General features: G+C 48.3%; 1 protein-coding gene across 1 annotated transcript in view; it reads right to left on the reverse strand.

The window, feature by feature from the left end:
- The window catches only part of RTEL1 (regulator of telomere elongation helicase 1), a 314,420-nt gene that overhangs the window by 114,749 nt on the left and 172,960 nt on the right, over positions 1-26,711 (reverse strand). The window contains exons 28-30 of the mRNA XM_082271526.1: positions 26,099-26,306; positions 18,487-18,609; positions 18,276-18,389 (exon numbers count right to left, since the gene is read on the reverse strand). Coding sequence (XP_082127652.1) covers positions 18,276-18,389; positions 18,487-18,609; positions 26,099-26,306 — 445 coding nt within the window. The remainder of the gene's footprint in view (positions 1-18,275; positions 18,390-18,486; positions 18,610-26,098; positions 26,307-26,711) is intronic.

Below are 26,711 nucleotides of genomic sequence, written 5' to 3' on the forward strand. Positions count from 1 at the left end.
AGCAGAACTTCACCCTAAAGGGGAAGGTTCAATTCATTCCCGCCCCCCTCTTATTATTCAAGCACTTTTTTGGTGGTGGAGGTGGTGGGGGAGTACCAAGTATCAGCACTCACTTCCAGATAGTCGCAGGTATCTACCAAAAGTACCCCCCCACAACCTTCTGCGGGACCATTCACAAAGTACAGTGCGGCTTGTGCGTGCACGGTTGGCTGTGAAGCTGCAAGGAGTCGCAGCCGGCTGCTTACAGTATAAATGCACGGCTCTGTGGACCGAAGACTGAAGAAGAACCAATTTGGTGAGAACAGCACTGGACCCCTGAACAGTTAAGTGTCCTTTTATTAAAAGTCAGCAGCTACAGTATTTGTAGCTGTTTACTTTTATTATTTTGTAAAAACGCTTAAGAACTGATTAAATTTGTTTAGGCGTTTACGAATCAGGGCTTGGTTTACACTTGTGCATGTGACAAGTGTTTTTAGCGCGTTCCTGTGCGCCGTGTGAAAGTCAACCCATTTTATCAGTGGGCTGCCTTACACAGGAGAAATGTGGAAAAGTCGTGCCACGACCCTTTTCCAAAATCATGCAGCACAATGCCTCTTGTGCGCGAAAAATTGAGCAATAGGAGATGCATCAGGCTGCCCTTAAAGTGGAGTTCCACCCTAAAATTACTCTTCTGTTCATCTTCTTGTGCCAGGTCACCTTAAAAAGAAATGGATAATCGCATTTTTTTTTTATTTTTACTTACCTTGGATTAGAAGAAAATATACTCACCTTACTTCCTTCTTCCTCCCCTCGGCGGCCACGGGCCGTCGTCACTTCCTGGCTTGCAATGATTCCTGGGAGCTGACGTCAGTTGCGGTGCGGGCGCGTCATACCTTGCTAAACAGCTTCTGGGCATGCCCAGAAGTTGTGCAGGGATGACGCTGCAGCCCCGGAAGTGACGGTGGGGCCGGCGCAGTGAATCGTGGGACCGAAGAAGACCGAAGAGGACGAAGAAGAGGATCGCGCTGGCTTCAAGCTGCCCACACCTGAGATGGCAGCGCTGGACAAGACATTTTCAAGGTAAGTATTTCTTCTTTCAGGTAAGTGCTACCCGGGACAGATCAGAGGCTAGCCATTGTGGAATGTACTAGCCCTGACTGTGCCGGGGGTATTTTTATGTCAATTTTTTTTTTTTTAGGTGGAACTCCGCTTTAAGAACGAATGGCACTATCCCGCTTCTGCTAAAGGACAAACACACCTCCAAGATGACCACTGCCTTGCTAAAGAAGCTGAGGGTAAAGGTGATGGACTGGCCAAGCATGTCTCCAGACCTAAACCCTATTGAGCATCTTTGGGGCATCCTCAAAACGGAAGGTGGAGGAGCGCAAGGTCTCTAACATCCACCAGCTCTGTGATGTCGTCATGGAGGAGTGGAAGAGGACTCCAGTGGCAACCTGTGATGCTCTGGTGAACTCCATGCCCAAGAGGGTTAAGGCAGTGCTGGAAAATAATGGTGGCCACACAAAATATTGGTAGTTTGGGCCCAATTTGGACATTTTCACTTAGGGGTGTACCTCACTTTTGTTGCCAGCGTTTTAGACATTAATGGCTGTGTGTTGAGTTATTTTGAGGGAACAGCAAATTTATAGTTATATAGTTATACAAGGTGTTATACTACTTTACATTGTAGCAACGTGTTATTTCTTCAGTGTTGTCACATAGAAAGATATAATAAAATACTTACAAAATGTGAGATATTGTATATGTGCACATGTTTTTGTTCTTGAAGCAGAACTTCACCCTAAACCTAAAGGGAAAGCTCTGCTGTATGCCCTATCCCCCCCCCCCCCCCCCTTTTCTGATTTTGGCACTTTTTTGGTGGTGGTGGTACCTGGTTTTGACGTATTTTATTGTGGAAAATATAGTTCATCTGACCTTAGCATAATGTTTTTTAAAGTGACACTATCAGTTAAACTAAATCCAAATAAAAGTTCTCTGCAATAGAATTTTGTATAGGTGCCTGGCCATGGCTCCTACCTTTCCTGTTTTCAAGCGCTTCAGCATCACGTCAGACTTTAGCATCTAAAACACACATTTAATAATTCAGCTGTGGATTTCTTGCTATTACCATAACCTACCTCCAAAGAACAACCCAAAATAAATTCTCCTGCTCCGAATGATTGCAGCGATACCACATACACTACATTACCAAAAGTATTGGGACGCCTGCGTTTACACACACATGAACTTTAATGGCATCCCAGTCTTAGTCCGTAGGGTTCAATATTGAGTTGGCCCACCCTTTGCAGCTTTAACAGCTTCAACTCTTCTGGGAAGGCTAATTTATCCCAAAGGTGTTCTAGTGGGTTGAGGTCAGGACCAGTCAAGTTCCACCACCCATGTCTATATGGACCTTGCTTTGTGCACTGGTGCGCAGTCATGTTGCCTTAAAGCGGCCAATTTTTTTTTTTTTTTTAGCAAAAAATACCCCTAAAATAGTCAGGGGTAGTGCATTTCAATAACGATATTGTGTAAACCGTCCCGTTTAGTGTAAATGCAGCATGAATTACTTACCTTGTGAAATTCTTGTACAGAGCGGCCATTTGTGGTGTGGGCATCTGAAGCCAGTTTCCCTCTTCCTGGATTTTGCCGTTGTAAGCGAGTCCCAGAATGCTATACCCTCGTCACTTCCGGGGCAGGCGCGTCATCACACAGCTGGTTCCGCGTCATTACTCATGTCCAGAAGCTGTTCTCCATCCATTGGCAGAGAATGACACACCTGCACCGGAAGTGACGAGGGACACCGGTGCAGGCGCATTGACTCCTGAGATTGACGACACTCATCTCCCAGGAGTCAATGCAAAGGAGGAAATTACGTCGGCGGCTGCGGCCGCATAAGGAGGAAGTCCAGTTATTTATCACTAAAAATATGGTAAACCAACCGAAAAAAAAATATCCAATTAGTTTTTAGCATGTGATAAGGTTATGTATGATGGAAAGTTTAAAATTAGGGTGGAACTCCGCTTTAAGAGTTCTCTTCACTGGAACTAAGGGGCCGAGCCCAACCCCTGAAAAACAACCCCACACAATAATCCCCCCCCTCCCCTCCACCAAATGATTTGGACCAGTGCACAAAGCAAGGTCCTGACCTTAACCCTTATAGAGCCCCTAAGGAATATAATGGCGGCTGTTGCAATTTTTTTATGTCATGGTAATTTCTAAATGAGATTTAAAAAAAAAAACAAAAAAAAACAAAAACACTTTTATGAATTAAAAAACACTCTAAAATGTTAGCCCATGTCATACTGGAATGTGGAATGGCGCCAAACTTTGGTACTTAAAAATCTCCATAGGCAACGCTTTAAACATTTTCACAGGTGACCAGTTGAGAGTTACAGAGGAGGTCTTCTGCTAGAATTATTTTTCTCACTCTTAACGTTCGCAGTGATTTCGCACTTGTGTGATTTAAACGCCGTTTAAATATGCAGGCGTGACCTATGTATGCGTTCACTTCTGCGCGTGAGGGAATGGGGCGCTTTTAATTTTTTTTTTTTTACACTTCCTTTTTATAATTTTTATTCCTATGACAAGGAATGTAAACATCCCTTGTAATAAGAATAGGGCATGACAGGTCCTCTTTACAGAGATCTGGGGGTCTATAAGTCCCCAGATCTCTCTTCTATGCTGGAAAGCCTGCAATCAATGAAAAAAACGATTTCAAGCTTCCCAGCAAAAATATAAAAGACACGGCAGTGCGTACATCTGCTGGCTCCGGAAGGGACCTTATGGCTTCGCCTCCGGACTTCAAGGGTTATAGAGGGGACCATGGACAGCTCTATAGTAAACTGCCGCCGTGGGCCTTTTTTATTCTCCAGCTAGCCGATTGCACCAGAGGGTGGGGCGCACCCCCTCCCACCGCCTGTAAAAGCAATCAAGCAGCTAAACAGCAGCTATGATGACTTTTACATTGCAGGCAATAGCGTGCTAAAAAAAAAGATATCTGAATGATGACTGCAGCAGGCATCATTCAGATGTCTCCGCTTAAAGGGTAATTCCACTTTCATGGAGGGGGAAAAAAAGCAAATAAAGAAAAAATAATGAAGAGTATACAATTGCGACACAAGTCATATTGTAATTAAATGGTATTAAACAATTACCTTTCCTATTCAATCTGCAGCTCTGTCATTTTCTGAAAATGCAATGCAATATGGCTACCTGGAGGTGTTCTGTACACAGAATTTATACTGACCACATCCCCAGAAACATTTCCTGCTTGTGTGATTGGCTCACCAATTTACCAAGAAGTCTGCACTAAGATACAAGTCAGATATCAGGCATCCCCTGCAACAAAAATGTCATTTTTGGAGAGATACTTTCAATATGAAATCCCGGCTAAAGGGATGCAGGCATATAAGCTTTTCTCATTAGAGGCCTGCAGGTGCACAGCTGATTGATATATGAAACCACTCCCATTAGACTCACTCTGAACATGGGCACAGAAAAACACACTGATTTCTTCAGAATAACAAAAGATAGGGATCTGCAACAAAGGTTGTTCTAATCCTTGCAATGTACAGAGATCATCCAGAGGGGAATGTTTTTATCTCAACTAAAGTGGAGTTGAGCTTTGTCGTATGATGGCCTCCCAGCGAGAATAAGTTAAAATAGCAATTAAAATTAAAACCAGTGGCTCAAATATCACACTGTTGTAAACACAAAAGAGGCCTAGGCAGTTTTTGGAAACTGAAACTGAAAAGAGGAGAGTGATTTCATAAGAGATTAATTCTTAGAAAAGACACGTGTGTTGGGAAGACAAAATCATACACAGGTCCCTTTATCCTTTAAGCCCTTGTTGGATCTGTGCAAAACAAACAAAACCTCCAAAAAATAAAAACAATAAAGTGCTTAGCTAGCAAGGGGACATAAACAAAGGAACATTGTAAGAGCATATGTTTTCCAGGAAAGCAGGGCTTTTCTTCAAACCTCATCAAAAAGAACAAGCTTATCTTGGAAATCTTTCCAAAGAAACTCATTAAAGTTTGCTTTGTGGTTAGCCCTTGGGTCAGTGTCAACCATTCAACACTGTATAATTATTTAGCCTGCAGAATGTGACTCAAGTTTGCTCAGCCAGGAATTCCTTTCCTACTAAGTCTGAAAATCAATGCATTAGTAAAAGTGAAACTTCCCAAAAATCTATTTAGCTCAGATTATTGATGATGATTAATCAAATGAATCTAACTTAAAGGTGAACTAAAGGCAAAATGTCATGATCTGGGGGCAGGGCCGTCTTATTAATTGGGCACACCTGGGCATTGCCCAGGTGCATGGGGGCCCCATGATTAGGGCCAGGAAAAGGAGGAGTGGCAGGTGCTGTGTTGGGGGGGGGGGGGGGCACTGTGATGGGGGAACCTGATGTGTTGGAACACTGATGGGGGAATCTGATGTACAGGAACACTGTGATGGGGAAACCTGATGTAAGGGGGCACTGTGATGGGGACACCATATGTAAGGGGGCACTATGATGGGGAAACCCAATGTATGGGGGCACTGTGATGGGGACACCGAATGTATGGGGGCACTGTGATGGGGACACCTGATGTAAAGGAGCACTGTGATGGGGACAACTGCTGTATGGGGACACTGTGGTGGGAACACTGATGAGGACACCTGGTGAATGGGACACTGTACAGTTCATATTCCTATCGCACACCTTCCTGGTTTGTAGACACTTGTGTGCAGGATGCTGAAGCGATCACCAGCTGGCCACTGACGAAGGGGTCCTGCGTGGCTCCGAAACGTTGCACTTTTTATTTTTGATGTGATCTTCTCTGGAATAAAGTTTTTGGACTGCTTTTGCAAGATCCTTGGTGTGCTGGCAAATATGTATCTACCTGATGAATGGGGACACCTGATGTAAGGGGACACCTGATGTAAGGGGACATCTGATATATATGGGTACTTTGACAAGGGACTCTGATGTATGGGGACACCTCGTGAATGGGGGTGCTGTGATGGGCATACCTGATGCAAGCAGGTAGGGGCCCTAGTGCATTACTTTGCCCAACGGCCCATGATGCTATTAAAATGGCACTGTTTGGGGGTCACACTCAGGGCCCAGTGGCTGTAGCAGTAGAGAGGTTCACAAGTAATAAGTTGGAAATATACAAGCCAATCCCCATAGTGGATGATGCAGGCTCACCTGAGGTGCAGGGGTCTAAGCACTAGCCAGTGTTCACCATGGCATCGGATAGAGGAGATAGGTTTCGCTGCATGCTAATGCCAGGTTGTGGTTCTCTGGATTGCTCAGCGGGAAAGAGCAAGCAGGGTTCACATAATTAACTCTTAACTGCGACTCCACTCCTAACTGCAACTGAAACCTGTTTACTGTCTGTGTGTATCTATGCTTGGTACGGGGGCCTGGGAACGTGTACGGCGGAGAGGGCTAGAACGAACCGAACCGTTCTGCCCACCTTTAAATGCCGGCTACCTCCAGAGCCGCCAGGACACTTTTTGTGCCCCCTTAGTGATTGACATAAGCCACGGCCATGGCATTCTAAAATTGAATGTGAACTGGACATCCCTGAAGACGATCCGTCCAATAGTCCAGGCACGGCCTGATCGCTCGGAGTTCCAAGACATTGATCGGTAGTCTGGACTCTTCCAGTGTCTAGATCACAGGTGTCAAACACAAGGCCCGCGGGCCGAATGTGGCCCCCCATGACATTTCATGTGGCCCTCGCACCTCTCCTGCCGCTGTGGCAAATCCCCCCTTTTTTTGCCCCCACTTTGTCTCTGTAGTCGGCAGCAGAGAGGACAGAGCTCCTTTGCCAGATCCTGCACTCCTCTGTGCAGCGGCAGAAAGGCTATCTTTGCCCAACCCCCCTTCTCAGCAGTCTGCAGCACAGAGGAGGGCAGAACTCCTCCTACAGATCCTGCACCTCTCTGTGCAGCCACAGCAACACCTTGCCTTTGCCTCCCCTGGTCTCAGCATTCAGCAAACTCTGGAAGCTGATTCAAGCCCTCCTCTGGTTCTCCTCCAGACCCTGCAATTCTTCCTAGATCCACCCGTATCTTCTTCCTGGCAGCAGCACAAGGTAAGGGGGTGCATTGTGATGTAAGGAAGGGTGGGTGATTCTTGACTTCTGATGGTCGGGGGGTTTTGACATGTTGTGTAAGGGGGCATGGGGTGCTCTGGACATCTAATCCTACAGATATAACCGGCCCTTTGAGGGCGATCGTAATGCTAATGCGGCCCCACCATGAAATTGAGTTTGACACCCCTGGTCTAGATGCTCTGAGAAGAATTTTTGCCGAGGACGCCTCTCCAGCCAGATAGGCTGGCATCCATGGTGACAACTGTCCAATACAAGGGGAGGAAGGCTTTGCCCAGCCGAAGCGTGGGAGAGCAAAGCCACCATATCAGGGACTCCCGTTCCCTGGCTCTGCCGAATTTGATTGTCCAGAGACTGCTGAGTCTTGTCCCATTTGGCCAGAATCTCCCTTTGCAGGGACCTCGTATGGAACTGTGCAAACAGAACCACCTTGAAGGTAGACACCATCAGGCCCAGCACTCGCATGCAAGTCCGGGGTCAGACCCAGATAGTCCAACTTTGTGGACGGAACCAAAGCAGACTTCTAAAAATTTAGAATCCAGCCGATCTCCCTCAGAGTTTGTATAATGATTTCCTGGTTTCCCACCAGAGCAGTAGGAGGTCGTCTAAGTAGCCCAGTACCGCGATTCCCCGTTGGCGTAACAATGCTAACACCGGGGCTAACAGTTTTGTAAAGACCCAAGGAGCAGAGGCGAGACCAAAGGGTAACAACACAAACTGCTAATACTCCTCTCCCACAGCAAAGCGGAGGAACCAATCCGGGGATAGGCGCAAGTTGGAAGGAAAGAACCTTGCCGGGGAACAAGAGCGAAACCGAATGACTTTGTGACCCCACTTGTCTTGTAACAGGGAAATTCACGGGACCAGAAACCAGAAACCAAAGAAGACGTCCCCCCCGATACGGATATGGGTGCACCTTCTTGCTGAAGGAACCTTGTCCGCGGGTCTGGAAAAGCCCGTTCTTGACTTTCCAGACCAGGTTCATCTGGATCCTCCAGAGGAGGCCCTGCAAGCCTTCAAACCCTTGTCAGTTGACCCTGAGGGACGAAAAAACTTCTTATGAGCAGAGAAGGAGGGCCCAAGTCTGCAAAGAGGTTCCTTGTCCTTCGTAGCCTGCGGAAGAAAAGTACTCTTTCCCCTTGTGTGACCTTTAGTGATGTCATCCAGGGTAGCCCCAAATCAGGAGATTCCCTTAAAAGGGGAGATTAGTCAGGACCTTTTAAGAAGTCTGGTTCAGATGTGGAGGATCATCCTCACGATGAGGATTCCTGGCACAAGGTCGCAGACCCAGTAGGGTAACCCACGTCCGCAGCGGCAAAATTATCGGCAGATTCAAGATCTGATGAGACTGATGACGCAAGGGAAGGTGGAGGGCGCTTTTTGCTAGCCCGTCGCCCAAAAGCCACCTTCACCCGGGACACAAAGGACTCCAGGATCCCGTCAGTGCATCGATGGATGATTGGGACCCGGAGGGCCCCGCAGCCTTAAGAGCGAGGATCAGATGGGGAGATGTGCTCCAAAGACCCAGGGAGTCTCTAGGGTGACCCCACAAAAAGTGTAACACACTGCAAAGGGACTACCCCCACCGCGCTGGCAGCACCACCCGGTCGCCAGGCACAAAGCACCAAGCAATGCTCAGCAAAGAGGGAGAGAACCCCACTAGACTCACCACCCAGCAGAAACAAGCACCTGCAGCCACCAGGATAATCTGCACTCCATGTGCGGCGATCAGGAAGTGAAAAGATCCAGGAGTCAGCACCAGGGGATAAGGAGGGGCTCCCACCGCCGAAATCGCTGCCCACCGGGCTCCACTTTCATGGCCGCCACTACTTTCAATGGCAAACCACTGCAAAATGGCCGCTGGACTACGCAGACATGGCCACCGTGTATAGAAACACACAGGCTACAGCAAAATGGCTGCCCCAAGCTCCCAGGGACCCAGGATGGATCCCTAAGTCTTGAGGACAGGCCCAGGCAGGACGGGGGAGCCCTGGCAGGAGCCCCTACCAGGTACAACCCCCCCAAACCAGTAGGTGGACCAGACAACCCACACAGCCCCAGCATAACTGCAGGGTGGGGACAGATCAAGGGGGCTGCCTGATGGGAAGGAGGGGAACCCGGGGGTCCGACCTTCCCAAGTAGTGGCCCACGTCCACTCCAAAACCCTCCAGGGGGAGAGGGGGACAGCTATTTAACATACCAGGAACTAGGCGGGCACCACTCCAGACAGCACATCCTCTCCATCAAAATGGGGGGCTGTCGATCAGGAGGAACGCTGCGACTCAGGCGGAGACCCGGTTGTATGCGACCTCCCCAGGTGTTTAACTCGCAGGCCAGCCCCCGTCGGTGGGGCAATGTCACGGCCGACCTAGTGCGGAGCTGAGGTCTTCATGCGCTCGCTGGCCAGACTGGGATGACTACTGGATCTAGATTATCCAGCCCGTCGCCCAGTCCAGCAGCTAATAGCAGAATTCACAGGAAAAAAAAAACAAGAGAAAATTTTCTATCCAAAAAGAAAAAATTGGGTGGCTATAGCAAAGAGAGGGAATATACCCCCTGGGACTGCCCATAGGTGTAGCCAATTCTTTTTCTGCCTAGTGTCTTACTGCTGTATTGGGCAGTATAACCCAATGGTCATGAAGATCAGGAGCTGTGTCTGTCAATGAATAAGAGAGAAATCCGATTTTCGCCATCATCTATTGAGGGACCCAGGTACTGAAAAACAGTCCAGCTGTCAAAATGCTGTCCAAATGAAGAGTGGGCAACAGCTACGGAGAGACCCAAGAAGTATTTTGAGAGCATCTGCATTTTAGAGGAATTCTGGGGTGCCAATGCCCAAATCAAGGCCAGATAAGGTGAATCCCTGTACCACACAGAGGAGCTTCCACAACCAAGGGGAGGCAGTTGCGATCAACCTGGTGAGCCAGACCAGGACAGAAAAAATTCACCTCCAAGGGGAAACTTTGAGCTGAAAGAACAATGGATCCGAACCAGTAAGAGACTGGCTAGCCAACAAACAATCCACTACCACAAGGTAGAATAACACCCTACCTGAACAGGAGAAAACTAAACCAATAATGAGCTGTGGTTAACAACAAACAAGTCCAAGAGCTACAGGTCCCTGGAGGGAAGTTTGAGCAAACGACCAAGACAAGACTGAATATTCAACAAAGGTAGGCCCAAGCCTAACAATCCTAAAGCCTGGTACGCACTACAGGTTTTTTTCTTGCAACCCTGCGGTTTGCACAAAAAAAAGAGCTGGACCGCTCCGGTCGGATGCCGCTGGACTAACCTGGCATTGTTAGATCTCCCCCGCTGAGCTGTTGTGTTCTGACAGGCCCCCCCTCAAACAGAACACGCCGATGGCAGAGAGTGCTGATTGGGAGTCGGTTGGCTGCTGTTTTTTTCCAGCATGCACATAAGACAGAGGCCGGCTGAACGGCCAGCTTCTGTCGGATAGACCAACATACACACGCGTAGAATGTCGGACGGTATTTTTTGTACTGGCAGATGTCTCCTGACATTCTGCGCATGTGTACGGGGCTTAACCCCTCAAATTTATGGAAAAGGAACTTCCATGATGAAGAAAGAGGTTGCTCAATCAAATAATTATCCCACAACAAGATAACAGGAGCCCCATCACAATATCCCAGGGGTTAGACGAGGGTGTCCTTGCCACCTTCATTGAATGGAAATCAAATCATGTTATCTTTCGGTAAAGCTGTTTAGTGTAAACTAAGAATGCCCCACCCCCAAATAATGGAGATAAGGATAAAAAAATAAGTGGTTGCAGGACAATACAGAAAAGCACAAAAAAGGGGGGAGAGGGTAGGTGCACTACATTATCCCAATAGCTACAGCCCGCGACACAGCCAAAGTATGACGGGACTAGGGGGACAAAGAGCCCAACCCTGCACCAAATAACCCCAGAGACTTTGGGGGAAAGGGGGGACGCCCATAGGGGAGGAGGGAACCTCGCAGGACCGACCACCCCAGGAAGTACCCACGCCCCACACCACGTCCAGGGAGGAAAGGGGGAGGACATATACTTACCACTCCAGTGGAGCATGCAAGAAAGGTTCCCATGAGAGATCCTCCTCTCCACTAAAGTGGAGGGCTGTAAGCCAGGGTGACACTGTAACATAGATTGCAGGCGCCCGGTCAGGTGTGTCCCCGCAAGACACTTGACTCACTGGTTGCCTTGGTCCAGGATTGGGGTCGTCAGAGTCGACCCAGCGCGGAGCTAAAGGTTCTTGCCCAGACTGGGGTGACCACTGGATCTATATCATCCAGCCCATTGCTCAGCCTGGCTGTTGATAGACAATCTCCACAGGAAAAATCCCAGAAAAATAGATAAATTGAAGGGAAAAAAAACAGAGCTATGGAACCACAGGTGCCGGCAGTACACTATGTCCTCACTCCTGAAACATTAGGCAGAAATAACTGGCTTGCCTATAGCAGAGAGGGGGCTTATACTAGCTAGGACTGCCCATAGGCAGTGCTGTGTTCTTTTATTGCCTAGTGCCCTCCTCCTGTAGGTAGAGCTATAAACCCTATGGTCAAGAATGAAGAGAAGTTGTGTCCGTCAAAGAACGTAAGAGAAAAGCATTTGTCGTTCAAATTAAAAAAGCAGTCAAGGGTGACAACCATGTCTTTCTCCTCAGACAAAGGCTGTCAGCCTAGAAAAGTGTGTTACAAGCGGGATCACCGAATAGAAATAAAAGAAAAAAAAAAGAAGACTAAAGCAGCCATCACATCTAAGGACTGGTAAAAATTCAATGTGTTACATTTTTGGTTTTAGGTTTAGATATGCTTTACTAACTTTCTACCCCATGGCAGTAGATGGCTACAGGCATTAGAGGGTGATGCACTGTAGAAGGTATCTGTTCCAGCCAGAGCTAGAAAATGGTGCCATCTGATAACTGCTCATGCTTAGCCCTATGAGAACAAAGGAGGGAGAGATACTCTCTACCCTCTGCCAGCCTATAAAAATGGATTTTTGTAAGAACTTACCGTAAAATCCTTTTCTCTTAAGCTCATTGACAGACGTAGTCTTCTTGATTCTCAAGAGCTGGGTTATGTTGTCTCCGCAGGAGTAGGACTAGGCAGAATGACAAAACGTTCTGGCTCCACCCTAGGGGGCAGTCCCTGAGGGTATATCCTCCCTCTCTCTGCTACAGGGAATCAGTTCTGTTTAAAGCAGTACAGAGAAATTAACCCAACCCAACTCAATGATAGAGGGGCGGGTACTACGTCTGTCAATGAGCTTAAGAGAAAAGGATTTTACGGTAAGTTCTTACAAAAATCCATTTTTCTCTATCGCTCATTGACAGACGTAGTCTTCTTGATTCTCAAGAGCTGGGACATCCAGAAGCAGTGCCACAAATGAGGGGTGGGATTGACAAAATCAAATCCAATCTAGAAGGCCCAACCGGTGCCAAACTAGAAGTTTTAAAGGCTCATTATAAACAAAGAATGAGGCTAAAGAAAAATTTTTCCAACGGAAAAAAACCCTCGAGGTAGACCACTGGTCTCCTCAAATTGCGGCCTGCAAAACCTTGCGGCCAAATGAGGCATCAGACGATGCCATTACATCAACTTTATAATGTTTAGAGAAGGTATGCACCGACGACCAGGTAGCCGCCTTGCACACCTGGACCACTGACGCCTGATGGCGAAAGGCCCATGACGCACTAAGTGCCCGAGTGGAGTGCGCCTTAACAGGGAACGGGGGCTCCCGACCCTTAATAGAATAAGCCTGCACTACCGTCTGTCTGATCCATCTGGAAATGGTCGTGGCAGATGCAGGCAACCCCTTTTTGGGTCCATCTGGGATCACAAAAAGTGAATCCGTCTTGCGAAACGAGTCTGTCGTTTTCAAGTATACCCTGATCGCCCGGACCACATCCAAGGAGTGCAAAGCAAATTCCCGAGGATGACTGGGCTTAGGGCACAGGGAAGGTAATACAATTTCTTCATTCAGATGAAATTCTGAAACCACTTTTGGTAGGAAGGATGGATTCGGACGAAGAACCACCTTATCTCTATGAACCACCAGATATGGTGAACGACAAGATAATGCGGCCAGTTCTGACACCCTGCGTGCAGAAGTAATAGCCACCAAGAAGGCCACCTTCTGGGACAACGTGGGTAGAGGAATCTCCCTAATATCTTCAAAGGGAGGTTTCTGAAGAACCGACAACACTAAATTAAGATCCCAGGGGGGTAACGGCGCGTGCACTGGCGGAGCCAGATGTCGCACCCCCTGGATGAAATTCCGCACCAAGGAATGAGTAGCCAAAGGCTTCTGAAAGAAGATGGCTAATGCTGAGACCTGACCCTTGATAGTACTCAAGGCCAGTTTCTGCTCAACCCCTTGTTGCAGAAAAGCTAATATTCGACTAACCGAATAAGACCGAGGACGGAACCCCAAAGGTTCACACCATGCAATGTAGGCCTTCCATGTGCGATGATAAATCTTTCTGGAAGTCGCTTTCCTTGCTTCAACTAGAGTAGGAATAACTGAAGCTGACAATCCCTTGTCCTTCAGCACCTGGGTCTCAATAGCCAGGCCGTTAAAGCCAGCGATCGTAAAGCAGGATGGAAGATCGGTCCCTGAGACAGTAGATCCTCTCTGAGAGGAAGTCTCCACGGGACGTCCGCCACCAGTCTGACCATGTCGGCATACCAAGCTCGACGAGGCCAGTCCGGAGCTACCAGGATTACTGGGATTCCTTCCTCCTCTACCCTGCGAAGAAGTCTTGGCAGTAACGCGAGAGGAGGGAAGGCATATATTAGCTGGTATTGTCCCCACGGGGCGATCAGTGCGTCTGCGGTTTCTGCTAGAGGATCGCGGGAGCGAGCCACGAATCTCTGAATTTTCCTGTTGAATCGTGATGCCAACAGATCCACATCCGGTGTGCCCCACCGTAGGCACAACTGGTGGAAAACGTCTGGATGGAGGGACCATTCCCCCTGATCCAGGGTCTGACGGCTGAGATAATCTGCCTGCCAATTCTCCACCCCCGGAATGAACACCGCAGAGATTGCTGGAACAAATCGTTCCGCCCAGCGAAGAATGCAAGCCACTTCTTTGGCCGCTCGGACACTCTTGGTGCCCCCCTGGTGATTGACATAAGCCACGGCCGTGGCATTGTCCGACTGGATCCGAACCGGGCTGCCCTGGAGCTGCTCGGTCCAGTGAATCAGACAAAGTCTGATCGCTCTCAGTTCCAATACATTTATCGGTAATCTGGATTCTTCCGGGGACCAAAGTCCCTGGGCAGATAATTGACCGAGAATTCCTCCCCATCCGGATAGGCTGGCATCCGTGGTCACTATCATCCAATATATTGGCAGAAATGACTTTCCCTGGCTGAGCATTGGAGACCGAAGCCACCAAACCAGAGACTCTCTGGTCTGTTTGCTCAATCGTATCTGATTGTCCAGGGATTCCGGATTCCGATTCCATCTGAGGAGAATCTCTTGCTGAAGAATTCGGGTATGGGACTGGGCAAATGGGACTGCTTCGAATGAAGCCACCATCAACCCCAGAACCCTCATGCAAGTCCGAAGGGAAGACCAGCTGTTGGACAGTAACAACTGGACTGCTGATTGAATCTTTCGAAGTTTCCCTACCGGAAGAAACACTCTTGTCCTGACTGTGTCTAGAATTAGACCCAGATATTCGAGCCTCTGGGTGGGAACCAGAAAAGACTTTTGCTGGTTCACCAGCCACCCGAATTCCTGTAAAGAAATCATAGTAATTTCTATGTTTTGTAGCAAGGTCTGAGGAGACTCTGCATGAAGCAGAAGATCGTCTAGGTAACCTAGAATCGATATACCTCTTTGGCGCAGAAGTGCCAACATAGGGGCCAACACTTTTGTGAAGACCCGCGGAGCCGTGGCGAGACCGAAAGGTAACGCCACAAACTGATAGTGGTTCTCCTCTACGGAAAAGCGTAGAAAACGCTGATGTCCTGCGAAAATGGGAATGTGAAGATAGGCGTCCTTGATGTCTATGGACGCTAAGACATCCCCTGGATGCAGGAAGGCTGCTACCGTGCGAATGGACTCCATTCTGAATCTTCTTATGTTGACGAAAGAATTGAGTGCTCTTAAATCCAGAATTGGACGCACTTTGCCCTCTTTCCTGGGTATTGTAAACAGGTTTGAATAAAACCCTTGAAACCGTTCTGTCCAAGGAACGTGGACTACCACTCCTTGTTGTAGTAGATCTGTGACTGCTCTCCGCAGATCTTCTAGACGATCCGGAGATAGTCGGATATTGGAAGGGAAGAATCGCGCCGGTGGGAGAGATCGAAACTCGATCTTGTACCCTGACTTTATGACTTCGCAAACCCATTTGTCCGGGATTCTGGAAAGCCATGGATCCGGGAACCGGCGAAGACGTCCCCCCACCCCAGTTATGGGTGGGGGCGCACCTTCAGGCTTTGGATGGTTTATCTTCAGGTCTGGAGGGGGCGGGCTTTTGCTTGCCCGACCAACGACCCCTGACGCCTCCTGTAGGAACCTTGGAGGACTTAGTTTTTTCACCCGCTGGACGAAAAAACCTCTTGTGAGCAGAAAAAGAAGGCCCTCGTCTTTGACGAGTTCCTCTACCTTTAAAATTTTGCGGTAAAAAGGTGCTTTTTCCACCGGTGAGATCCTTAATGATCTCATCTAAGTTGGCTCCAAATAGACGTTCTCCTGAAAAGGGGATATTAGCCAATGCTTTTTTGGAACCTTGGTCGGCTATCCAACCTTTTAGCCACAGTGTACGCCTGAGAACCACTGCTGAGACTGATGCTCGCGCCATTAATGGAGTGGCGTCTAACGCCGCATCACATACAAACTGTAACCCCTGTATCATTTGTTCCAACAAATCTGATACCGCCTGAGGGACTTCATCTAAGTCCCGGCGTAACCACTTGGTCCATTCAGTTACAGCCTGCGAAACCAAACCAATAGCAATTATTGGCCTGAAAGCTGATCCAATCAAGGAAAACATGGTGCGAGACATAGCTTCTATCTTGCGATCCACTGGATCTTTAAAAGACGGAGCGTCTTCTAAAGGAATAACCGTGGCTTTATTCAATCTAGCGATTGGTGAATCCACCACAGGTGGTTCTGTCCATTTCTTAATAAGGGTTTCCTCAAACGGATAACGCCTGTCAATGCGTTTGGAAATATTAAAAGTGCGTTTTGGCAGACGCCATTCTTCATCGATTGGATTGCCAAAACATTTGGGCAATGGAAAAACCTTTGCCACTTTGATGCGCTTTTTAGTCCCAAAAGGGATCTCAGTTTCAGCTATTTCTGATGGAATACCCTGTAACCTTAAAGTCTCTTGAACAGATACAATGAGTGCGTTTACCAACGCTTCCTCTCGGGCTATGGCGGATGCCGAAACATCCTCCTCACTGTCTGAAGAGACAGGACCCGAGACACCAATACCAGATGAAGTACCTGCAACTGCAGAAATAGGCTCAGAGTCTGAATCCGAGGTCTCAGATAATAAGGGGTTAGGCGGGGGTCGCTTTCTTGCGCCCTGTCCCTGACAAGCCACTTCCACCCGGGACACAAAAGTTTCCATAATGGCTGACAAAGATTCAACTGTCAATGGGGTGCTGGAGGATCCCGCAGACCCCTCGAGGGGATCCGGAGGAGATACATGAGTGGCAGGGTCCATGTTAATACAGGACACTTTTGCCAGCAATAAACAAAAAACTTTTTTTTTTTTTGTGTGTCTCCCCCTAGCGCAATAGCGCCCCTCAGAGTACCTGCTTCTCGATCCCAGAGAGAGAGAGAGAGGGACCCCCAAGGCTCACCAACCGATGCAGTGTAGTTTCCAACAAACTGCAGCCAGCGTCTGTCTTACACAGACTGGAAGGAGCTGTTTGCTTTTTCCCGGGCAGAAGGCGTGGCTCCGCCCCCTGTGTACGCCTTTGGGCGTTCCCAGCCCTCCACGAGGAAGCTGGGCTCACAAAACATGGCCGCCCCCATGGAAGAGACATAAGACTCCAAAAACATGGCGGCCGGCGTGACTGAAGACATACATGCATACGGTCTACGGCAAAATGGCGGCGGACCGCCGATATCGTCTTCCCAGCACATCCACCTGCACTCTGCTGAGAGGTGACATATGGATCTACAGAGATACACTGCACATAAGGTAGGATTATACCTCCTATGTTTGCTGTAATGTTACAGTCTGCTGGGTAGAGTGTTAGCTCTTGAACCAAGTCCACTTCCCACAAACACATGCTGTATTACAAGGGGGACTTGTAAGTGTCAGATATATACTGACCATATATGGAGGGGCCCATAATATATACTGCCTCATAAATGAGGAAAAAAGGGAACGTTTTACTCACCATACCGAACCGACAGGCACCCTCTCTTCATAATACCCTCTCCACCAAGGTGGGGGTTTGTGGACGCCTCGACTCTCTGGTCCTGGCGTCCAAGCGAGCTTTTAACTCGCAAAGTCAGTCCCTTTACTGGGACTCCGTCGCGGCCGACTCAGCGCACTGGTCTGCACGCGCTTTTAGGCAGAAACCGGGGTGACCACTGGATCTCACATCCAGCCCGTCGCCCGGCCCCGCATACTTACTTGAATATGTCGCGGCCGACCAAGCGCAATGCCTGGTCTGCACGCGCTCGTAGGCCGGCTGGGGTGACCACAAGTGTCGCCCAGTCCGGCATTTTTGCTTGAAGATCTCACAGGAAAAAAACACTGGAGAAAACTACCTAAAAAATGTCTTTTTCTTAAAGAAAAAAAGTCTTGCCAGGACCAAAAAGATCCCAGCAAGGAACTTAGGTCCTTACTCCTGACTAGACAGAAAAAAACTGATTCCCTGTAGCAGAGAGAGGGAGGATATACCCTCAGGGACTGCCCCCTAGGGTGGAGCCAGAACGTTTTGTCATTCTGCCTAGTCCTACTCCTGCGGAGACAACATAACCCAGCTCTTGAGAATCAAGAAGACTACGTCTGTCAATGAGCGATAGAGAAAGATTGGGTTTAGAGCTACTTTAGGAAACAGCTGAATTCTGGATTCAGTTTGATAGTCCTAACAACCCTCAACATTTCATGAAATATCTCTCCTGCTCAGCTAAAGCTTGGTTGATGGGTTTATCTCTTGCGGGAATTTGAATGGATAAATGTTTCAGCTGAATTCCTACCTTTTAAGGACTCGGAGCTCATGTGGCCTCCACCTTGATTCAAGTGATGCTCTGAACCCTCAGAGAAAGTTAGCTTGGAAATGCCCTGGCTGTGCACCGTGGTGGAAGGCTCCGCTAAAAACAAAGTTGGCCACAATAGCCATGTAAATAAATAAGGTTGTTGAGAGGTTTAGATAACTAGAGAAGTCAGTCCTGACATTGAATTGCTCACCTTTCTCTCTCTCTTCCCGTGGTATACTGTGTTCTGGTTTGTATCCGCACCCTTTTCCGGTAAATTTTTCACATGCCGAATTAAATTCTTTCTTGTGATGAGGCCGGATAAACTGGTAAAAGCCTGTAAACAAAAAAAAAAAAAAAAAAAAGAAGAGGTTTATCATTTTTAGTACATACACTATACCAGCCCTTCTCAACCTTTTTAACATGGAGGAACATGAAAGAAATAACTGTCTGGTCTCAAGGAACCCCTGCTATTATTTACTAGAACAATCAAAAAAATGTGTTGCGCTGAGAAATTACTCAAACATGTACTCAAATACCCAAAATCACATAGTCCTTATATACTGATGAAATGAAAGTGCTATAAGTGCGAAAAAAACGTCTTATAGTAAAATCCATTCATTGACCGACACAGCTCCTGACCTTTATAACCATTGGGCTAGAAAAAAATCTGGCTCCGCCTATGGGCAGTGCCAGGGGGTATAGTCCCTTTTCCTGCTATAGGTACTCAGTTTTGGTACAAGCAGTAGCAGAAGAATTACAACTCCACAGAGGGGTGGGTGCTGTGTCCGTCAATGAACATCAGAGAAATGGATTTTACGGTAAGTCAAAAATCCCATTTTCTCTTTCATTCATTGACGGACACAGCTCCTGATTTTCTTAACCATCGGGATGTCCCAAATCAGTGTTAAACATGAGGGGTGGGAACAGAAAAAAAAATCCCCAGGCTAAACAGTAGCCAATAATGCAACAGGAGCTCAACCAAAACATCTGGAGCCCACATGAAAAAAACAATACACCTTCAAAGAGGATCAAGTCCTCTAAACAGCAGCCTGCAAAACCTTGCGAAATGAAGCATCCGCAGATGCCAACACGTCCACTTTATAGAACTTTGTGAAAGTGTGCACCGACGACCAGGTGGCTTGTCTTGCAAACCTGTGTCACTGACGCCTGGTGACAGAAGGCCCAGGAGGCACTAAGTGCCCGAGTAGAGTGCGCCTTGACAGGGAAAGGAGGAACCTGACCCCTGATGGAATAGGCTTGAATAACCGTATGTCTGATCCATCTGGAAATTGTCATGGGGGAAGTGGACAACACTTTCTGAGGATAGAAATTGTCATGGGGGAAGCGGACAACACTTTCCGAGGCCCATCCTCGAGCACAAATAGTGAGTCTGACTTCCAAAAAGACTCCGTAGCTGCCAGGTACACCCTAATTGCCCAGACCACATCCAAGGCATGCAAGGCAATTTCCTTCGGATGTTTTGGCCTGGGACACAGGGAATGCAAAACAATGTCTTCATTCAAAAGGAAATCAAAGACAACCTTTGGGAGGAACGACGGACAGGGGCAAAGAAACACCTTATCTCTGTGAATCACCAAGGTAAACGACAGAATAACGCCGCCAGTTCCGACACCCTGCAGGCAGAGGTGATAGCCACCAAAAAGGCCACCTTTTGACAGCGTAAGCAAGGGAATCTACCGAAGATTCTCAAAGGCTTCTGGAGAAAGTAAAGCACCGAATTGAGGTCCCAACGGAGACTGCCCGGGAGGAACCAAATGTCGGACCCCCTAAAGAAAGGTACCCACCAGGGAGTGTGTGCCCAGGGGTCGTTGAAAGAAGAACGTCAAATCCAACACCTGGCCCTTGATGGTACTTAAGGCCAATTTCTGTTCAACCCCCTGTTGAAGCAAGGTCAAGACCTAAGCCACCGAGAAGGAGCGATGATGAACCCAAGAGACTCACACCACGCAACATATGTCTTCCACGTATGATAGTAGATCTTCCTAGAAATAAATTTCCTAGCCTTTAACAGCGTTTGAATCACAGACTCAGATAAACCTCTATCCATCAGCACCTGCCGTTCAACAGCCAAGCCGTCAAAGCCAGCGACTGTAAAGCAGGATGGAAGATTGGTCCTTGGGACAGCAGATCCTCCCTAAATGGAAGAATCCATGGAACGTCGGCAACCAGCCGCACCAGATCGGTGTACCAAGCCTGGCAAGGCCAGTCCGGAGCCACTAAGATGTCCAGAATGCTTTCTGCCTTGACCCTGCATAGAAGTCTTGGCAGAAGCTTGAGAGGAGGGAAGGTGTAAATCAGACGATACTGACCCCATGGGGCCACCACCACGTCTGTGGTGTCTGCCAGAGGATCTCTTGAACGAGCCACAAACCTCTGCCCCTTTCTGTTGAGCCGAGATTCCAACAGATCCACCTTGGGGAAGCCCCATTGGAGACACAACTGATGAAACACCCCCAGAAGAAGGGACTACTCCCCCTTGGTCCAACGCCTGCCGGCTGAGGTAATCCGCCTGCCAGTTTTCCACCCCGGGAATGTATACGACGGAGAGGGCTGGAACAAACCGTTCTGCCCACCTTAGAATGCCGGATACCTCCAGAGCCACTAGTACACTTTTTGTGCCACCTTGGTGATTGACATGAGCACTGGACATCCCTGAAAACGATCCGTCCAATGGTCCAGGCACAGTCTGATTGCTCGGAGTTCAAAGACATTAAAAGGTAGTCTGGACTCTTCCAGTGTCCAGGTGACTTGAGATTACTTTTTTATAAAGACGCCTCCCCAGCCAAACAGGCTGGCATTCGTGGTGACCACTGTCCAACACAAGGGGAGGAAGGATTTGATAAGCCGAAGCGCCCGAGAATGAAACCACCATATCAGGGACTCCCTCGTTACCCGGCTCACCCGGATTGGATTGTCCAGAGACTGCGGAGTATTGTCCCAGAATCTCCCTTTGCAGGGACCTCATATGGAACTGTGCAAACGGAACCGCCTCGAAGGTAGACACCATCAGGCCTAGCACCCCCATGCAAGTCCGGAGGGATGACCATCTGATGGACAGCAGGAGACGAATCGCAGCCTGCCATTCCTGGAGTTTTTTTTCCAGAGGAAGGAGCACTCTGAGGAGCATTCTGGCTAAGGCCGAGTCTGGAGTCAGACCCAGATAGGAACCAGAACATACTTCTGAAAATTCAGAATCCAGCCGAACTACCTCAGAGCTTGTATCAGAGTTCATATTGTGATTTCCAGGTTTTCCATCAGAGCTGTGGGGGGACTCACTCACAGGAGGTCATCCAAATAGCCCAGTACCACAATACCCCGTTGGCATAACAAAGCTAGCACCTGGGCTAACACTTTTGTGAAGACCCGTGGAGCAGAGGCGAGACCAAAAGGTAACACCACAAACTGATAATGCTCCTCTCCCACGGCAAACTGAGGAAACGCTGGTGACCGACACATATTGGAATGTGAAGGTAAGTATCCACGTTCGGATGAACGTGATGACACGGGGGAAACAGTTACCGCCCCCTTCCGCATCATCATCACGTTCATGCGGCCGGCCCGTCCTCCAGTGACGCTTCCGCTGCCTGTGATTGGTTTGTTATCTCCTGGCTGTTATTGCTGCTGCTGGCCAGTCACAGTGTCTCCAGGCAAACCGCGGCCGGCCCTCCCCGCTGCCTGATTGGTTCACGATCATCTCCTCGGCTGCTGCTGGCCAGTGACAGCGCACGCGCATACCGCGGTCCCGGAAGGCAAAGTAAATGTAAATAGTATGTGGCACTGGCAATACAATATCATTAGGGAATAAAATAATAAATTAAAATAATTAAGCATCCGCTCCCCGCTCCTCCACAGTAAATAATTCCATGACTTTTCCAAAACCTTAGTGTGTTTCCTAAGTTTCCATGACCTTTCCAGGCCTGGAAAGTGTCATCTACAAATTCCAAAACTTTTCCAGGATTTCCAGGACCGTACGAACCCTGCCACCCCCGATACGGGTGAGGGCGCACCTTAATGCTGAAAGAGCCTTGTCCGTGTGTCTGGAGAAGCCAGCTCTGGACTTGCCAGACCAGGTTCATTTGGATCCTCCAGAAGAGGCCATGAAAGGCTTCGAGCCCTTGTCAGTCAACCCTGAGGGTCGAAAAAACTTCATATGAGCAGAGAAGGAGGGCCCACATCTACGACTAGGTTCCTTGCCCTTCGTAGCCTCGGAAAAAAGTACCCTTTCCCCCTGTGAGACCTTTAATGATGTCATCCAGCGTAGACCCAAACAGGCGATCCCCTTGAAAGGGGAGATCAGTCAAGGCCTTTCTAGAAGTCTGACCTGCAGACCAGCATTTAGGCCATAAGACACACCAAAGGACCACTGCTGAAACAGAGAGCCGAGCCACTAGGGGAGCCACATCCAAAGGAGGCATCACAGATAAACTGCAGCTCCTGGACCAGCTGCTCGCCCACTTCAGCAAAGGCAGGGGGGAGCTGTTCCCCCTCTAGGTCACAGCGTAAAAGCTTAGCCCACTCGGTCAGAGTTTGTGACACCATGGCAATGGTGAATATTGGCCTCAGTGCCGAGCCAGCCAGAGTATACATATTGTGGGCCACAGCCTCCGCCTTCCTGTCAGCCAGATCCTTAAATGCCGGGGACTCTTCAACCAGTATCATGGTTGCCTTGTTCAATCTGGAAACCGGAGGGTCCACCTCCTAATAAGGGACTCCTCATAGGGTAACGCCTAGTAAAATGCTTAGGGACCCCAAGGGGACACTTTGCTCATCCCCACTCTCTAGCAATAATTCTGTCAAAATAGGTGGGGAAAGGAAACACCTTTGCCACTCTGGATGGCTTGGGAGTGCCAAAAGGGAACCTGTGTCTCCGTCGCAGCTGCAACTGTGTTCTCCATCTTCAAGGTCATACGCACGGATACAATCAGTGCTTCCACCAGTGCCTTTGCGTGCGCGGTTGCAGATGTGGAGGAATCATCCCCACTATCTGGGGATTCTGGGCGAGTGGTCGCAGACCCAGCAGGGTGACCTACATCTGCAGCGGCTGAATCAGATTGATGACCTGATGAGACAGATGAGGTAGGGGAAGGTGGGGGGCACTTTCTGCTAGCCCGTCGCCTGAAAATCCGGGACACAAAGGACTCCAGGACTGCCGTCAGTGCATCGATAGATAGTTGGGACCAGGAGGGCCCCGCAGCCTTAGAGAGGGGGTCAGGTGGGGAGATGTGCTCCAAAGACTCCATGAATCATCAGGGGGACCCCACAAAAAGTGTAAAACACTGCAAAGGGACAACCCCCATTGCGCTGGCAGCACCACCAGGTCGCCAGGCACAAAGCACCAAACGATCCTCCGCAGAGAGGGGGAGAACACCACTAGGCTCACCACCTAGCAGAAACAAGCACCTGCAGCCACCAGGATAATATGCACTCCACAAGCAGCGATTAGGAAGTGAAAGGATTCAGGAGTAAGCACCAGGGGATGAGGAGGGGGTCCCACCGTTGAAATTGCTGCCAACAGAGCTCCACTGTAATAGCCGCCGCAATTCTTAATGGCAAACCACTGCAAAATGGCCGCTAGACCACACAAACATGGCCGCCGTGCAAAGAAACACAGGCTAAAGCGAAATGGCGGCCCCGTGCAGCACCACAAGGCTCCAAGAGACCCAGGAGGGATCCCTAGGCCTCAAGGACAGGCCCAGGCAGGACAGGGGGGGCCTGGTAAGAGCCCCCACCAAGTACAACTCCTCTGCACAGCCGATTGTCCAGTCGCCGGTGGTGCACCCCCTCAGCCAGCATAGCCCCCTGCCCCCCGCCTCAGGAGGTGGACAGACCACCCACACAGCCCCACACAGGAGTATGGCTACTTTTAAAAGACTCTTGGATGTACATCTCAAGGATCAAAACATTCAGGGGTATGGCCCACGTCCACCCAAAAACCCCTCCAGGGGGAGAGGGGGGACAGCTACTCACCATACCAGAAACCAGACGGGCACTGCTCCAGACAGAATCCCTCGCCATGGAAATGGGGTGGCTGTCGCCCAGAAGGACCGCTGCGACTCGGGTCGACTCAATCGTATGTGACCTTATGAGGCATTTAACTCGCGGGCCAGCCCCCGTCCAGTTGGGCCATGTCCCGGCCGACCTAGCGCAGAGGTGAAGTCGCGCTGGCCAGACTAGGGTGACCACTGGATCTAGATTATCCAGCCTGTCGCCCAGTCTGGCAATTGATTGTAGATCTCCCAGGAAAAATCCAGGAGAAAAAAAATCTAAAAAGGAAAAAAAATTGCCAGGACCAGATAGCCCAGCAAGGAACTAGGTGCTTAGTCCCCACTAGGCAGAAAAAAAACTGAGTACCTATAGCAGGGAGAGGCAGTACACCCCCTAGGACTGCCCATAGGCGTAGCCAGATTCTTTTTCTGCCTAGTGTCCGTAGGGGGCAGTATAACCCAATGGTAATGAAGATCATGCGCTGTGTCCGTCAAACTAAAGAGAAAAGAAAATCTATATATACACATGTAAAGCTTTAAACATGTGCATTCATAAATTATATTATTCAATAAAGTGCAAAGTAAGGTATACAGATTGAATATTTTGAATTAAAGTGCTAATTATTCTTTGCAAAGCATAAAAAACCTCAAATATTGTTCATTCAAAATGACAAATCTTCAAATGTGGCATTAAATTGGTAAATGATTTTGACTGGTGGTGACAAAGGTACTCCACACCAGTTTAATTACAGTCCAAAAGTGCTCCAAGTAATACCTCTTCTGTGCTCCACCATATATAATATTGAATGGAGGCTTAACAGAAAAGGAGACCCCTAACAAGGTCTAGCCACGCATTAGTGGGCAACACCCCCCACTGTTGGTATGCAGGTAACACTCCCTTCACAGGACCTGATGAATACATCAGGAACGTACGTCGGGGTGGAGGACATAAGAGGTGACGTCAGCACACCTGCCAGGCGCAGGATAATTTTTGAATGTTTAATGTATTCATTTTACTTGCCTGGTTAATGAATGAGGACAACTAACCGGCCGCATTATTGGGTGATCTTTTTGATAACAATACCTTACTTGGCACTTTTTTGAATATCATCATTTATGAATGCACGTTTAAAGATTTACATGTATATATATAAGTATATTTTCTTTTTTGCACTTATAGCACTTTAGCTCGCCTCCTAGCTTCCCGCGCGACCCAGACCTGTCGGTTCGCGCAGGAGAGTCACCCCGCCGCAGTAAATCTGCGGCGGGTGTTCGGGAAGCGGTAAAAAGGCAGTAATTGGGGAGCACATTGGCTAAGTGGTTAGCACTTCCGCCTAGCAGCACTAGGGTTGCCGGTTCGAAACTCAGCCTGTGCCTTGTAGTGGCGTTATTTTCTCCGTTCCTACGTGGATTTCCTCCAGGTACCCCGGTTTCTTTCCACACTACAAAAACACGTTGGTAGGGTATTTGGCTCCTGTCTAAATTGTAGTATGTGTGTGTATGTATGAATGTAAGTTAGGGGTCTTAGACCGTAAGCTTCTTGAGGGCAGGGACTGATGTGAATGTACAATATATATGTGAAGCGCTGTGAAAATTTACAGCGCTATATAAGTATCTGTAATAAATAAAATAAATCGCTTGTGTATTTTGATAACAAAAAAGCATTAAAAAAAATGAGGCAAAACTGGTTTCTGGGATTTCTCTAGCTCGGGGTATAAGTGATATCAAACAGAGTAGCTGGAAAATATTAACTGGACTTGGCTCATACTATGTTGTGCTACATGCGGACAGCATGGAACACTCATGACAACTACTTACCGCTCAGCAGAGCATTTTTCCCTGGGTCCTGGCAGAACAGAGCACACAGCTTTGGAATGAGCGCCTGCAGATTATCATCCACCTTATAGCTTGTGAGGGCTTCCATGAAAATGGTATAGTTCTCCTGACTAAGACATTGCCTGACGGAGGTCAGAAACATGTTGGCGGCGGTCTTCTTCTTGCTAGGAGGAGAATTGTCCGTTGGAGCCTGTGAAAAAAAGTGGAAGATTGGAGAAAGGAATTAGGAAAGCTAGTAAGGGATAAGTTCACCTTTTCTTTCAAAAAATAAAAATATACAAATTTTTTGTAGGTTAAAAAAAAGTGAGGTATTACCCCATAGGGGGGCAACATGGGCTTTTAAATGGTGACTCCCAAATAATCACACATTAATACATATATAAAAAATTCATATCAATATTTATGACAGAAACCTGTTCAAAAAATACATATACATCATAGCTGGGGCAGGGAAAAAGCCCTCAAACATTAAAAAGACATATCTGGAGACAGGGAAAACAGTATTATCCTGATACACATAGATATCAACACTACATAGTTGCTAACATGTTTCATGGTATATTAGAGCTGCTTCTTCAAAGCAATTAGTTTGTCC

The sequence above is a fragment of the Pelophylax lessonae genome (assembly GCF_965119305.1).
Source record: "Pelophylax lessonae genome assembly, chromosome: 11".
In the NCBI taxonomy this organism is placed as follows: Eukaryota; Metazoa; Chordata; class Amphibia; order Anura; family Ranidae; genus Pelophylax; species Pelophylax lessonae.